The 16,509-nt window shown below is 37.7% G+C and overlaps 1 protein-coding gene across 36 annotated transcripts in view; it reads left to right on the top strand.

The window, feature by feature from the left end:
* Positions 1–16,509, top strand: part of Abi3bp (ABI family member 3 binding protein) — a 230,040-nt gene that overhangs the window by 154,760 nt on the left and 58,771 nt on the right. For 21 of the 36 annotated variants that reach the window (XM_052159205.1, XM_052159202.1, XM_052159201.1 and 18 more), the window contains 15 exons: positions 342–425; positions 1,915–1,974; positions 3,911–3,979; positions 4,783–4,866; positions 6,249–6,308; positions 7,033–7,116; positions 8,267–8,326; positions 9,100–9,183; positions 10,046–10,102; positions 11,094–11,156; positions 11,810–11,890; positions 13,462–13,536; positions 14,352–14,408; positions 15,066–15,137; positions 15,618–15,665. The exons of 6 other annotated variants lie outside the window; for them this stretch is intronic. In XM_052159205.1, the coding sequence (XP_052015165.1) occupies positions 342–425; positions 1,915–1,974; positions 3,911–3,979; positions 4,783–4,866; positions 6,249–6,308; positions 7,033–7,116; positions 8,267–8,326; positions 9,100–9,183; positions 10,046–10,102; positions 11,094–11,156; positions 11,810–11,890; positions 13,462–13,536; positions 14,352–14,408; positions 15,066–15,137; positions 15,618–15,665 (1,038 nt within the window). The remainder of the gene's footprint in view (positions 1–341; positions 426–1,914; positions 1,975–3,910; positions 3,980–4,782; positions 4,867–6,248; positions 6,309–7,032; positions 7,117–8,266; positions 8,327–9,099; positions 9,184–10,045; positions 10,103–11,093; positions 11,157–11,809; positions 11,891–13,461; positions 13,537–14,351; positions 14,409–15,065; positions 15,138–15,617; positions 15,666–16,509) is intronic. 9 more of the 36 variants (XM_052159192.1, XM_052159187.1, XM_052159186.1 and 6 more) reach the window with 9 other exon arrangements.

Raw genomic sequence — 16,509 nt, 5'->3', positions numbered from 1 at the left:
TGAAGTTATGAGGACTATCATTAGCTTGAAACACCCACACCTGTACATGTGCACACTATAATTCTGCAAATCTTTGGAGTATTTCCTTGCTCAGGAGTCCTTATGAGAACCTGTAGGAATTATTCTTGATATATAGATTCATATTTCTTCATGAGTTTTGTTTCTCAGAGAAATGCAAGTGAGCAAAAAAAAAAAAAAAAAAACAGTATCAAAACAAAGACAAATATTCCAAAGCTCAAAGGGGAAATTTCTTGAAGCTCACAAAACCATAAGAACTGTATTCATAGTCACCATTTCTCAAACCCCAAATCCTGTATTAACCTGATATTTTCTTCCTTTAGTTCCCCAACTGCCTCAACAACCAGGCTATCCATATCCCAAACCTAAAGCCACAAAGAGTCCTGCGGCACCTCCGACAGAACTGGGTAAATGCATAGGTCCTGGGTTGAGAATTCTGACAGCCTATCCAAGCAGGTCCCACAGAAAGCATAATGGCAACTGAGGGTCAATAACTCAGATAAGGGACAAGGCAAGGGATGGCAGTGAGTGCTTATGTTCTGCGTGCTAGGATTTTCTCTGCAATGGTTGTTTTTCTGGCTATGCTAGTCATTACCAAGCGTCCACAGTGAACAAGAGAACAAGTATATGATTGTACTAGTGGGAGATGATTTCTCAGTTACTGTCAAGGCCTGTGAGTCATAGTGGGCATCGGGTAACAAGGCAACAATAAGCGTTTTCTGTATGGTGTTAGGGAGTTGATACTTCAGGCTCTGTAGAGCATATGGTCTCTGCAGCATGCTGTTTTGGTTGCCCTGTGTTTGTTTCCTAAAACTGTCTATAAATGTAAAAGTAATCTCTACAGAGAAGGTAGCATAGCTGGAGTGTCGGGTAATGAGGAAGTTCAGAAGGCATAGGATGCATGCAAGCCAGTGAAGGAAGCGAGTTTCCTCTTACAAAAGAAAGATAAGGCTTCAAGGAACTGAGTGCCTTTCATGAGGCTCCTGCATCTAATGGCCTACAGGGCATGTTGAAGAGTTTTTAATGTTGACCTTGGGAGCTTAGAGCTCATCAGATAATTGATTTATGTCCACACTTTCTTAGGGTGCCTCGCTATGCTGCAGACAGAGCGGCTATGCCTTGTAATGCTCCCTTAAGTACTCAAGTTGGATATGTTCTCAGTGATGCGGACTTGGTTTAGATATTAGTCAGCTTTGTTCATTATAACAGAGCTACTAGCGTGGACTACTTACAAAGGAGAGGTTTGTCTAAATACTTGAATGCTCATATTTTAGCGGCATATCACAGATTCTGTGAAGGCCGTTCCAAGCTTGTATCACCTCATGGTGTGGTGCTATATGGTTGGTGTATATAAGATCTAGGAAGTGATCATATTTCAGACCAGGAATAGAGAGCACTGGAAGAGGTAGCTTTCTTTTCCTCTTACATTTATCCTCTCTGGAAAGCTCTAAAGATTTTACAGAACTATGAAGAGGTTGTACAAGCCATCTTATGCCTTCAGTGATCTAAGACCTTTTCACTAGATCCCAGCATCCAAAGGTACCACTGCTTTCTAACAGTACCTGTGGACTGGGCCCCAGAGGACACAAGCCGTACTCAAATCTTAGCTGTCTGTTCGGCACATTAAGAAGGCTCAGATCATAAGAGGATGAGGCCAACTCTACAGGCCTGTACCTACAAGGCTTTTGCTTTCCTTCTAAGAGATGAGTTCACATCTAAGAGCAGAGACACTGTACTCTCTTGGTTCAGAGTTAACAGCATAGCTGTTTCAAATGTGTTTCAGACATGCTTCTATTCTGCCAGAATTCGTTTTAAATGAATATAGTAGGTTTTTTTTTATAAGTTTAATGCTTGATTGGGCTCTTTGTTCATTTTGTTTTTGTGATTTTTGAATAGTTCCTACTCCAGTCTTTGAACCAGTTACTCCTTTAAAAGAGGATCCAGTGGCCACAATAGGTAACGATACTCCTGACTCTCAGAAAAAAGCATTTTCTGTTCATTGTCTGGTTCATCTCATGTTGCCACCCAATCACGCTCTTCATTTCATTTGAACTGAACATTCTTAGAGCACTTGCCTCATGTTTACTAGATGCATGGATCTAGTTTGTGTGATTGGTCTGCCTCATACATTGCTTTAAGTTACTTACATGCTGCTTTATGGTTTTGGTTTAACCAAGATTGTTTGTTACACCAGTTTCATTCATCTTTACTGTGTTCACTCCAATTTGTGAGTGCCAAGCTTCTCTTTTGTTTGTTAATATGTTGGCAATGTGATTTCTTACATTGAATAGCATATTACCGATCTGATTTAGTAGCCTGAATAACATAACATCAGGTTAATATCTTTAAATAGTAAACTCCACCCTTAATATGAATTGAAGTCTCTCTCTTTCCACCATAATTTAGATGATTCTCAGCCATGTTCACCCAATCAGATAATTTTAGGAGAATGTTTTGAGAATACTAGTCTTAACTTTCTGAACTAATAATTTCAATTTGTATATTGGTATTCCTCTTCAAAAGTACCTTCAATAACAAACGATAAAATAACATAGTATGAGTTACAGCTTCCGTACATGGCCCAGAACCCAAGAAAGTTCACCAAGCTCTGAAATCCCGAAAGATTTTTTTTTGAATTTTCTAATGTGTTGAAACATAACTTAAATAACTCAAGCTTACCTCTTTTTAATCTCCAGAAGCTGTCTGAGAGAACACAAACTTAAAGCTACCCAACTCTAAATACACTAGGTCTCCTACAAACAAAGGGCCCTTGGTTCAGAGAGCCTGAGAGCCACCAGTAGTTGCAGATATCACATTGTTCCCTACAGAGGGGACATTATCGGCTGGCAAGACCTATACAATTGGAAGGGACACATCTAAGAAGATGTTTTACTTCTCTGTTTGGCAGCTAATGAAGTCGTAAGAGGTTTTTTCCGTCCCCAGTGGCTTCTCATGTATTTCTTAACTACAGAACTTTTTATGCAGTCATATTTTCATGAACCTGGTAGTTATTTTCTTTTTAGTGTTCCAAAATACAAGTTAGATTTCTATATAGCACTTACAAAACATTAGAAGCATATGTACGGGCATGGGTAAAAATGTCCTCAAGTTTTCCTTGTTAAAGTCAAATAAGCATTGTACCATGAGGAACAACTTGACTGCAGCATTATAAAATGAGGACAAGGGTGATGCCTGTCTGGGAGAGCAGCGTTAGTTACTGTTTGTCTGTCTGAACAGAAGGGTTGGTATTTGCCTTGAGTTTTACAATCAAAATTGTCCACAATTGCTGATTATGGAAAGCAATTCCACAGTGCTACATATTGGCTTCTTGACAGTGATCTGTTCTTATAGCTCTGGAAGTTACAACTCAAAGACCAAAGTGCTTCCAGGTCTGGTTTCCCCTGAGGCCTCTCCTTGGTTCATAAAGGGCTGCCTTGCTATATTATCACATGGTCTTTTGTCTATATATGTTCATATCTACTGTCTTTTCTAATAAGGACTTTTGACAAATTGGAGTGCCCTGACCTTATGATCCCTTAGTTACAGCTTTAAACATTCTGCCTTCAAATACAGCCCACTTTAATTTACCTCTTCAGTATATAAATTGTGTCCATAATACACAATTCAGTCCATAATATATTTCAAGTAGAAAAGTGCATGTGTATATATGTGTGTGTGCATGTATGTGTATATATATTATATATCATATATAATATATAATATGTTATATAATGTATACTAAATATATTATATAATATATAATATACTATATGTATATACATACACTCATTCTAGATGCTATGTTATGCTAGCAGAATCATGTTGAAACAAATGTTATGTGCTTATACATATTTTTAAAGGATCACATTTATTAATTCAGCTATTATTACAGACCTTGAACGTGTTCCAGACCTTGAAACACCTGTTGCTTTTAGAACTGAGGCCCCTGGGACAACCCCAGGTAACACCCTTACTTGCCAAGTGCTTCTATTGCTTATTGTATAATCCACTAAGTCTCCATCCCCATGAGGTGGCCTTTTCACCTTCCTGAGAAAGTACCCAGCTTTAGCCATCTGCTAGAGAGTCCAAAGCTTCTTACAGACATGCTTCCTGTTGTGTTTAGGAGAGCTAAGCATGAACTTAGTTCAAACTTTAATAGCCACATGGAACTACTGAAAGTGCTGTGTTGTCTTGTACGTCACAGAATTCTTTATTACAACTAGGGTTTAACCACAGTGGAATGACTACCCGTCAATAGCAACTACTCTTATGCTCCTTTGAACAAGGTTTCTAGACTTGTTTTTGAAAACTATTATATAGTCTGTTCATTTCTCTTCTGATATAATTTAAGTGCTGATATATGTAAGTAATGATTTAAGTGATGATATATTTTACTATAAATTTGACAAATTACAATGACCCAGCTGAAATGTTAAGTTATAGGCTTCTACCATAATATGACCAAATTTCCCCCACCTTTCATTAGAATATTCCTTTTCAATCATTTTCCCTAAAGTAGAGGTCTATGGCTTTCTCCAAATGAGTATGAGTCTTCTTGCATTGAATGAGCAACTCAACTATAAACAGGAATTTATTCTAAACCACCATCGGTGACAAAAGACATTCTTTTTTAAAAAGAGTGAAAAAATCAAACTAAACGAACAATCTGCTGCCAGTTTAGGAAATCTGAGAGCTATTGAAGGCTCTCTTTTCAGCATCCAAGGTCATAAGATCCAAAGTAACATGAGGATTCTCTTTCTTCAGCTAGCAAAGTATCACAGAGAACACGCCGTCCACAACTGAGACCTAAAGCCACATTGCGCCCTCAAGCACCTCAAACAAAACCTGGTAAATTTGGGAGTTACGTGGCTTCTGGGTGAGCCTGACCGTCTGTCCCATCAGAGACTCAAAGCAGTGCTTGTGGTAGGCAGTAGCAGTGCTTACTCCTGACTGGGAGTGCTACAGCCGCCATCAATAACTTCTGTTGATGTTTGAAGGAAAATACGGGTGGGTGAGGCCCAGTAGGAGCTGGAATACCTTTTTTTTTTTTTTTTTTAATTTCAATGTAAGGCCTTTTATTGCAACTTTGTATTTAGTAAATTTCAAACTATGCATTTCTAGTCAAATCTTAATAGTGAAACCTCACTAGCAAACTTAGTATATTTAGTTTAAGTAAGCAAATCTTAAGTCCTTTGCATATTCCCAGACTCATATTTGCAATTGTATATAACAGACCTGCTGTAGAAAGTTTCTTGTTCTTGTTGTTGTTGATGATATTGTTCCTCCTCCTTTTCCTCCTCTTCCTCCTCTTCCTCTTCTTCCTCCTTCTTCTCTTCCTCCTCCTCTTATTCTTCTACAATGAATTGAGGTCATGCTGTACAATATACCACCAACAAAGTAGCAATCTGAAATCTAGAAAAGGACAATATTAATGTTGAATGGGTTTGGACCTTGAATACACTACAGGATTTTAATCAACAGGGAGAATAGAGGGTCAACTAGAAACAGTCCAGTCCGGATGGACTGTAGGTGTTCGCTCACATTGTTGACGACATTGCATTTGAAAGGGTCTATGAGGCCAGTAGAAGGAGGACTATGAAGATTTGATTCAGAGTTTATGTAAGATACAGAGACTCTGTAGCATACACAGAGATCTTTGATTTCCACCTTTTATGCTCCTGGGGAAGACAGATGCTACATCGGGTGATAGGCTAGTAGTCACCTTTATGCTTTGCATGGAGGTGTCAAATTCCACAGGATTGGCAAGATCCAACACAAGCCATGTAATGATTATTTTTTATATATGCTTCAAACTTGTATCAGTGTTTACTTAAACACAGCAACTCATGTTACGCTTTTTAGCTTACTTTTCTAAGGCTATATTAAAAGAATGCATTAAAATATTTTCTAAGGCAGTGTTCTCTATATAGGCTAGAATTCTTTTATTAAAGACCTTACAGCATGTCGTATTGACTACTGTGCTTCTTAAATCTCCTCCTCATTTTATTCCCCTTCTTTCTTCTAGTCAACCAGGTAGTTAAAAAGCTGAGCCCAACAACCATCCCAACAAAAGTTTAGCAAACTGTTAAAAAGCAAACTTTCAGATAAAGAGTTAATCATATTCTTTCTCTTGGGATAGTTGCTATTCTACATGTATATGGTATATGTAAATGTTCTAACTCAATATACTTTTTAAAATCTCTTTGGCTTGTTTTATTGTTTTTGGCCAGTTCCTGCTGTAGTCCTGGAACCTGTCACTCTTAAACCTGAGGTTCAAATACCAACACTAGGTAATGGTGCTATGCTATTCTTGTAACAAGTCTTACTTCCTGCCACAGCAGGAGCCTCATCTCACTTCAGGTGGCAGCTGGGTGGCCCTTTGCAGCTTATATTCATCTAAAAATTATGAAGTTTATAATTATCTGCTTTTAAAATATTATACATGAAACTTCTTTGAGCCATTTCTCTGCCACATTACCTACTAGAAGTCGTGTCCTGTTTTGTGTTTTGTTTGAAGGGTGCTTTTACTGCAGCTGTGTTTCAAACATGTCACAAGTCTCAGGTACACAGAGAAGACATTAACAACTTCTTGGTGCCAAAGGGCCTGTATTCACATTACTCTCTTTTGTCTGTTGGCAGAATATTTTGTTGTTTTGTTTCTATTTTATACATTTTTATTGTGATAATTATATAGAGAACATATGATAGATTTTACAGATTCAATTATGCATCATGAATCAGATAGTAGAAATGCAATGCACACTATCCATTCAAATTTTAGAATTGTTTCCATTTTAGTTCCGGCCAAGCCATCTTATGAAACTTAGGTAACATTTACTAGCCTTCATTTCTATAATTAAATAGTAATTTGTTTCTTCATAAAATTTTGTATTATTGAAAAAAACTAGACGATAAAGATGTGAGAACCAGCAAGCTATCATCTTTTCGCCTTTCATGGCTTCCTGACTCATAAATAACGATAATACAAAGTAATCCAATAATTTCTTCCTTTAGCTCCTAAAAAATCAGAGAAAAAACATCGTCCACATCCCAAACCAAAGCCTATACCAAGGCCTGAAGTACCTGAGTCCAAGCCAGGTAAAGCATATGCCCCCGGTTTGAACAACCACAGCAGTGTGACCCAGCAGGGCTGTGGGAGTTATCTGAGTGACTAAGAACCTCCAGTGTATCCCAAATAGAGCAAAGATACAATTCTGTGTGTGAGGGGCATGTGGTCAAGTACCTCCATTGTACAGATATCAAACAAACAATGTTGTAAGGGAAGTCTGTGGGCAATTAGATACCCACTGCTTCCTGTGTGCAACCTCCTCAGTAACTACACACCTTTGTAACTTCTTTATCTCCTAAAAATAAAGTTACTTTGGGATAATTATATTCAGTTCAAATAAAAAAACATTATTAAATATCTTCCACCACCTCCTTATCCTACTAACACCTTTGAGTGAAATAGATTTGGAAGCTGTATTTTGATTTTTTTGCAAGACAGAGTGGGAATCTTTATAAGTATAGTTGAAGATGGTATTGGAAGAATCTGTAAACGAGCAAAATGATTTGGGGGGGGGGGGGAAACGTATAAACAAAAAGTCTTAGGGAAGTATTTGGAGCCAGGGACTAGAGATTGAAAAAAAAAGAGTAGAGTCTTAAAATCATACTAGAGCCTGGCTGAGTAAAAGGAAAGGAAGGGAAGTAAATGTGAAGGAGGAGATATAAATGAAATGAGTAAGAGGAGTCTTTGGAGTATTGCTATGACTGAACTTTCCCTTCAAGGCTGCAGTAATCCTTTCTATATCTCAGAGGATATGCATATCGTCTTGGACATGCATATCAAGGTCTTAGGAATGTGATAGGACAGTGCAGTGGAGGATTGGGCTGGTAGACATCAGCAACCTTTTCTTTCTCATAAGAGCTACTCCTCCTTTGTCTGTGATAAAGAAACGCCACCAGTTTATCATGTTGATGATGCCTTGGTCCTTTACCTAATCTAAGCGCTAAGCTAAGCAATGCTTCCACAGTCCGCTCTGGATTATTCATTAGAGGAGACATGAACAATGACAAAAATAGCTACCTGACTTAGGGATGATGGAATTTTAAGAAGCCAACTGCTTACATTTTCCAGATTAGTGTTTTTAAAACGTGTCATGTTGTTGTAGAAACTATACTATACTGGGAAGATTCATTCTCAATTGTATAGAACAATCATTTGGTGTATTTTAATGCTTTTGCTTAGTTCCTTCAAGAGAACGTGAACCCGTGACACTCAGAACTGAGACTTGGGTGACAACAAAAGGTATTAACACATTGTGATGCTGTCTGTGTCCTCTCTCTTGTCGTTGCCAAATTCATGCTATCAGTGTCATAGTCACATGTTCTCCTTCCTGTGGTGACACCATCATTGTCTTCGCCATTCTATGAAAATCACTATGGAACTTGTGCTTTGTGAGACCCACCATAAATCTAATGAAAATCATCTGTCAGCCTTGTAACCACACAGAATCATTTGTCACTGTGTGTGCTCTGGGTAATGTGACTCACACAAGCAATTTTCATCATTTTAACCATTTCTATACTGTTGAGTTTCCTCAAAGATCTGAAATTTCTTTCCTTTATTTAACTATTCACTTTTCCCATGTGGCCTTTGTTCTTCGTTCTTTCACAAACTTTCAAAAAAAAACTCCTGAACAGTCACTGCTGCCACTACCATGTTTTAGAAGGGGTTCTCAGCATTTTTGTGTGAGAGTGGTTCTCCCTATATAGTCCAGCCTCAGGTTTTCTAAGTTATGTTGTCCTCGAACTAGCGCTCTTCCTATCACAACCTCCCAAGTGTTGGGACCACAGGTGTATGCCACTCTTCCTGGCTCCTTAACCATTTTATTCTATACAAGTTCTATTTTTGCTCTTCACTTCTTGATCTATCCAATAGGCCTTTGACTTAAAAAGTTGAAAAATTGAATTGCCTGAAATATGAGAAAAAAATCTGACATTTTACTGAACTCAGCACCATCCCTGCCATTACTTTTGGAAGCACAAACTTTGTAGTAATGAAGATTTTTCTTTCCTCAGCTACTAAAACACCAAAACGAACCCATCACCCACGCCCCAAACATCAAACCACACCAACTCCTGAGGCTCCTCTAACTAAACCTGGTAAATTGAGTTTCTGGTCATAGGGGTCCTTGTAGAAGCTCGGGGGAAGCCATAAGGAGAGCCAATGGTAGAAGGGTGAGCTCGTGTGGGTGAAAGTGCCACATGGAAGACTCTTGTCTCCACTGCTATGTGTAGAAGGAAATGATCGGGGTCCTATGTGGCAGCTGATTTGTTTATGGTCTCTGCATAAGTATTACCTTTATCACCACTTACCAGTTTGGGTACTAATGATTAAATTATATCCTTTGTTAATGGAAGTTGTTGAATGAAAGAATTCAGAAGTTTGGATCTGATCCAAAAACCATTATTGACCTGCCTATCTATCTAGAATATTCTACTTTTATAAGGAGAGCAGAGAGCTAGCTGTTCACTCGGTACCACACTAAAGGTCTCTTATCCTGGTTTGCTGAGCATTCTTGTCATACATGAGATCCCAGACCAATCCTGTTCATGAGTTCTCGGACTGAATTTGGTTCATTTGCCTTATCCTTGGCTAGATCTCAGACAGAAAAACTTTTGTATTCCTGTACATTTAGACATGTTATTTTCTTAAAGCTTCTATACAAAAGCTCAAATTATATCTATGCAGCTTTGGTAAATATCTAAAATTTCTAGAACACTCTTCAATAGTAGTTGATATTGAAGCAATAGCAATGAGATATTCCATATACCTAGAGGAATATCACCTTGACTCTATTAAGAGGTTTAGCACAAAGTATAGGCAGCAACTGAGTACTCGAAATGTTTACCAGGGCACAATGTGACCAAATCAAGTAACAAGTATTCCTTAAACTCATTCCTTACTTATTCTAGTAAGAGTGTACTATGTCTTACACATGTTTATTTCATTGTCTTCAAATAGCTGCTGCTACAGATCTTGAACCCAGTGCTCTTAGCACCGAAGTGCCTGCAACCGTGGGTAATAAGAATGTGTGTCTTTCTCATCTTGGTGCTTCTCCCGCTATACAATCATATCACCACTTCTGCATCTTAGGACCATTTCATCACCATCCTCTGTCGTCATCCCATTACGTTCTTTATCTTGAAATTATCCTCAGTTCTATACGAAGTTATTCATTGAATTCATGAGCACCATGCATGAACTAACTTCAAGACACCAAACCACCATGTAACTCACTGCTCAACACTGACATGTGCATTTTAAAGGGTGCTGACTAAGACTGTGTTTTCATGTGAATCTCCGTCTATCATGTTTATGCTACGCATCTGTCGACAGTTACAAAAATATGCTTCTTTATTCAGAATGCGTCTTGATAAACTAGAACCTTTGTGATACATTGGATTAATGGTTTTTAAAAAATTATGATTGTAGTAAGCTGTCAAACTTAAAGATGCATGTTCTTGAAATGTTCTAACACTGTTTCTATGATAGAGACTCCTTTCTAGAAGGTTCAACAATCTTTTAAAATCAAGGACTACTTTTTGGATGGGGTTATTTCATTAGTTTGTCTTCATACTTTTCAGCAAATGAACTTTCAATTTGTATACTTTTTAAACAATAGACAAATAAAACCTGTATATATAGCTATCTCATGAGTTTCTATGGACTCTGAAGGACACTAATTAAACTTTCTTTAGTGTATTCAGAAAGTCATCTACTGTGAAAACACAAAAACATGAACAAAACAACAGAATTCAACAGTAGTGGGGGCAGTCAGTCAAATGTATAGAAGAGCATCTCATGAGTACTGTGACATAGTTAATTCTGTACTGTGCCTTCTTTTTGCAAGACTATGTCATGACATAGTATGCATCCATCCAGGGTCTAGCCAAATTGGGAGAAATAAGTGTCTCTGTTCTGTCTGTTTTGAGGCTAAAGATATTCTCAAAATTAGCCTAAATGTGAAGTTTTAATTTGTCTTTGGTTGATTTTCCTCCTTTCTGCCCAGTTCTTGCTACTGCCCTTGCACCTGTCACTCTTAGGACCAAGGCTCCCAAGACAACAACGTTAGGTAATGGCACTGTGATCTGGAATGCTTTTCTCACGTTACACTTTTGTTTTCATGTGCACTCCATCTTCAACCTAACTTCATCATCATCTGCTTTATTAGATTATCTTGCCATCTACTGCTGGTCATCCTCATATACTACCGCTTCTTGAGAATATTAAACATTCTTAAAGTTACCTCTTTTAAAAGCTACCCACAGACCTATAATATTACTATGCTTGTTATCTTCATTAAATGTGTCATGTATTTTTTTTTGTCTAAACATTGCTTCCATCTAAAGCCGGGTTGCAAACTCAGCTAGTAGAGTCTATATCTTACCGAGACAGAGTGAGTTAGAAAAACATCATGGCACAATGGATGCTTGAGAAGGCTGAAAACTTTAAGTGTCAGACTAAGATCTTGCCACACGGAGTTTAGCTTGAACATTGTTTGACATTGGGGCATACGGCTCTCTTCATTCATTGACTGAATTTTATGTTTTAGATTTCTTTCTTAAGAATCTTTGGTGATAAAAAAAAAAACCCTAACAAAATAGGAGAAAATATTTTAATTCAAAAGCATACATACCCCAAATTTCAAGGAAAGATACCTTCACTCCAGTCTTCTCTTTTTCCAAAACCAAAAGCATGAAATTAATAGAAAGTTTCTTCCTTCAGCTCCTAATGTCCAGAGGACACACCGTCCACGTCCCAGACTTAAAACGACAGCAAGTACTGATGTGTCTGAGTCCAAGTCAGGTAAATGTGGAATGTCTGGTTTAAGAGCTGCTAGCAGTCTGTCCCAGATGGGTCCCAAAGTAATACCTGCAGTGGGAAGCTCCTGCAATTTAAGTAAACTAAGCCACTGGGTCCAGTTAACAGCTGTTCCTCCTAAGAGTTTTCCATAAGAGCAAGGCTTGGGGGAAAATTGTCCCTAATTGCCCCAAGTGACTTGGTTTGGATCAAGTTCTCTGTAAAGATGATTTGATGGCAGGGTTCATATTAGTCATTCGTGTTCATGAATTGCTGTATTAGCATTAAACATAAGATCTGTTGCTTAGCCTTGGTTACATAAACAGATAATTGTTTTCAACTTCCAAGAAATACGATACACTACTTCCATGTATACTTTAAACATACTACCTTAGGAAATTTCCAAATCTAACTTCTATATTAGTTATAGCCAGAAAGCCAGGTATCCAGGAATCTCTTATGTGGACAGAATTAAGAAATACGTGGACAGAATTTAGAAATATATAGCCAAGCTCAAAGTGATTGTGACTGTTTTCCAAAGCTGTCTTGGCTGCTGTGACTGGCATTTCAGAAAACAACTGTTTCTTTCCCGTTGGTTTTAGAATTTAAAAACATGTTTGTCATTTGAAACTCATGTTGTGAAAGAAAATTTAAGGCATTTTATGGGTGTTCAACTCTCTCGTGTGCATCCGTTGCTTTTTAACTAGTTTTAGTTTTGGGCTTTGAACTCAATCTTCACACTACTGGGTCTCCAGAAACGGGGATTTGTGTGACGTTCAGTGAGTGCTCTTTTCTTTGCTGGTTAAAACCGATCTGCTGTCATGTCAGCACTGCTCATGCCTCAGAAGACTGGGGTTAGGATACCATTTCATACTTTGTAGTCAGTCATGGAAACTCAAGTGTCACCTACCTGTTATTTAATCATCCCTCCCTGGTGCCACTGAAAGATATCAGTATGCCATGAAATTCTCTTTAAAAAGCCAGAGGTCCATATTGCTACTCCTCTCTTTAGAGGTTAGATCTATAGAACTACAATAATTTAGAGACAGAAACTCCCTCTTAGCAACTTATTTTCTATAAAATCAGTGGGCTATGCTTATTACACTGTAAGTTCCCGGTTCTTACGTCACCGATGAGTTCCTCTAGGAGTTACTGATGGCCCTTGCTCTTTATTAACTAGCGACCTTGCTGAGAAGCCATGACTATTAATATTTATTACTTCAACTAACACATGAATGCTGTGGCTTGGGCTTCTAAGGGAACCCTTAGTGATGCTCACTAACAAATGAATACTTCTGCAAGGAGGATGTTTCAAATCAGGAACTAGGAATTTTAGTCTGTGAAGATAATAAAAGTTTCAGACTTTGCAGGCCACTCTGTCTTACACATATATTGTAGGTGCAAAGCAACAAGGTTAGTATGTGAATAGGCCCTGCATCGCTATGATCCATGATCCAATTAGACCTGAATTTCATACCATTTTCATATTTTACATAACATAAAATGTTGGTCACTTTTCCTATCACCTAAATTTGTTTTTAAAGATTCTCAGGCTAACCTAAGTCTTTTTTTTCCAGCTCCTACTGAACTGCAAACTCTTGTTTTGCAACCAGTGACCTCACCAAGCCTAGAAATTACACAAAGTCAATCTGGTAAATTGATTGATTTAACTATCTGGCTGTACCAAGAGCTTCAGAAACATACTGTAATCCCCTCTATGCTGTATGTTCAAATATAAAAACTTGTCCTTCCATGGTTTTATATTGATACTAAATTAGTAATACTTTATCTTCTTCTGTTCCACTATATATAAAATACCTACTTTTGTTTCATTGAGTTTGTTCTGTATCTTTTGGAGAATGTTAACGTCAGTGATTAAGCAGTTAGCAAACCTCTGAGGACTGATTGTATGTCTTAATTTCATCCACAGTTATAAAGATGTGGCTCTATTAAGCAGTATGCTAGATGCTTGCTGACCCACCTAAAATGGTGCTAATCCCTTTGTAGCCACTGAAAAATGAGGAAATTATTTGAATAAAGATTCTTTTACATTCCTTAACTATAGAGAATCTTTTAAAACATACTGCCTTTCAAATTACAAACAGAATTTAATATATTAGGAATACTGCTGCTGTTTTCTAGCACTTAGATTTGAAAACTTGAATTTCATATTTCAGCATAAGATTACAATTTCTTTATAGCATTTTTTAGTTAGATGGGATTGCAGTTTGGTACTCCTGTTGAGATTTAAGGTGTGTTTATTGATGCTATCCAAAACAATTATGTTGTGGATTTGACTAAATTATGAGAACTTCCTTAAGTACTCATGCTAATGAGATGCATTTTATCAGTACCAGGTAACTGGATCACTTACCAGACATCCAACACTCCTCTGAATAGTTTAATATCTACCTGATGTTTAAAACAACACGTCCTTGACCAGTTATATCCTTGTTTCCTTTGCTAGTTTCTGATGACCTGGAATTGGTTGCATTTAGTACTGAGTCACCACAGAAGACAATAGGTAAAATGTTCCCAGTGGAACATCAAGAACATGTGCTTTTCCATCTCATTGCATAATACGTCATTGGATGTTGTCATGCTTGGGCCATTTTGTGACATTTCATAGCATCCTGTTCCTTGTGTTGTCTCTGTGCCTATCCAATGGCTCTTGAGAGCCACCTCGCCTCTAGCAACTCATGCTAGCTACAATCTGCTATGCACGTTTCACCGTTTCCATCGTTTCCTCTGTTCATGAAATTCATAATTTAAATTTTTTGATTTTTCTTTGTATATATACACACGTGTATCTGTACACATGTGAGTATGAAATTTGTCATCTTCGGGTCATTTTCAGGCTTTCTTGTCATGTTTCCAAAGGACTTGTAATTTTTTTCCTTACTAAAATATTCATGCAAAAATGCATAAGGAAGTAAAATTACCTACTCTACTCTAGGTAATAATTGCTGTAATGGACCTGATCATCATTTGTGTGTGCACATGTGTCTGTCTGTTTCCCACACAGCAAGCTTCATTACCTAGCTTCATTTTTACCCTACTCAATTGCAGCAATTTTCATAATCTAGAAAACTAACCTATATTGTCAACTAAATTCAGGGTTCCATGATAACCTGCTTCGCACGACCCACCACTAACCTGCCATTTCGTGTTTCTTCCCCAGCACCAGCTGAAACAGATTATGTAGATACCACCACCAAAGAACCGCTCAGGCCAGAGGAGCCAAGGACGGAAGGTGGTAAAGGTTTTATACTATGATTAAGTCATTCTGCTCTTCAAACCATGGTACTTGATGGATCCACTTCCTATCCATCCACGGATCCACTTACACCCCCTTTCTAGGAATCAACTTAGAGAGTCACATTTATTCTGCATGTGGGCTAGCAATGAACTATATATACCAGCAGCTCTAATGCTCTTGGAATCTTAAAATTAATGTGATAGTTGATGATCTCTGAAAAAAATGTCCTATTTATCTGTTAATATCTGATGAACAAGGCATAATAACATTTGAAAGCCAGTTGTTGATAAAGTGTGAATATTAGAAGTTTAGTACTCTGAAATATGACTTCTTTCTCTTTGTCCCATCTAAAAATACATTGTCTTTAAAATTATGTCGTAAATTCTTGAGAATGAGGTTGCAAATATTCATGAAACACTTGTGGAACTGAACATCTTACAGTTTTTAAACTCATTCTCCTTTGTTTTGATACAGTGGTGGATTCTCTTACACATATCTCTGAGCTTCCTGAGACCACACTAGGTAATGGCATCCTCAACAGCACAAACTATGTGTTCTCTGTCTTTATTGTGTCATCCCCTGAGAGTCTCGGGACAGCTCTCATTGTGATCTCACGTGGCGCATTCTTTCACTGTTGTGAATTTTCCTCCTTATGTGTTCCTATTCATAGTCATTTCCCAAAAATATCTTTTCAGTTAGTATCACTGATCTTGGTCTCTGACTGTTCTTATGTCAGCCAAACAGTTGAATATAAAATACAGCATTTTCCCAAATAATGCACTCACTGCCATCAGAACTATTTGACTGAGGTTCATAATCCACTTCTACTCTGACCTAGAGATATACTTTCCATTAACAGTCTTTTCATCGTGTTGATATAACATGTTTGGCTCTCTGTTCTCTGTCATCCAAGTGAAAGTCAAGGCTTCTAACTGGTCTGTGCTTTTAAAGTTATCTCTTCCCTTCGTCGTTCTCATTCAAGCTTTGTGGAGGAGGGGAAGACTCTTGAAGTAATAATAGTATTTATCTCAAAAGTATTTTGCCATCTGAAGTCTGCCCTTTTTAAATAGAGTGAGTTATGAAGAAACATTTATGTTTCATATTTCAAATTTTGACATCTGTTCATCACTATCCTGACTGTTGTCTGTAATCTGAGTGTACCTAGCATTATAGTAACCCCACATAATTTCCTTCAGCTACCATAGAAACATCACCTCTGTCTTCCCAAACTACAATCCTTTTTTTTTTTTTTTTTTTGGATTTGTTTTTTTCGAGACAGGGTTTCTCTGTGTAGCCCTGGCTGTCCTGGAACTCACTCTGTAGACCAGGCTGGCCTCGAACTCAGAAATCCACCTGCCTCTGCCTC

Source organism: Apodemus sylvaticus, chromosome 15, assembly GCF_947179515.1.
Source record: "Apodemus sylvaticus chromosome 15, mApoSyl1.1, whole genome shotgun sequence".
Taxonomy (NCBI): domain Eukaryota; kingdom Metazoa; phylum Chordata; class Mammalia; order Rodentia; family Muridae; genus Apodemus; species Apodemus sylvaticus.
Note: the sequence above shows the minus strand (reverse complement) of the source record. Positions and strands in the feature narration are given on the sequence as shown.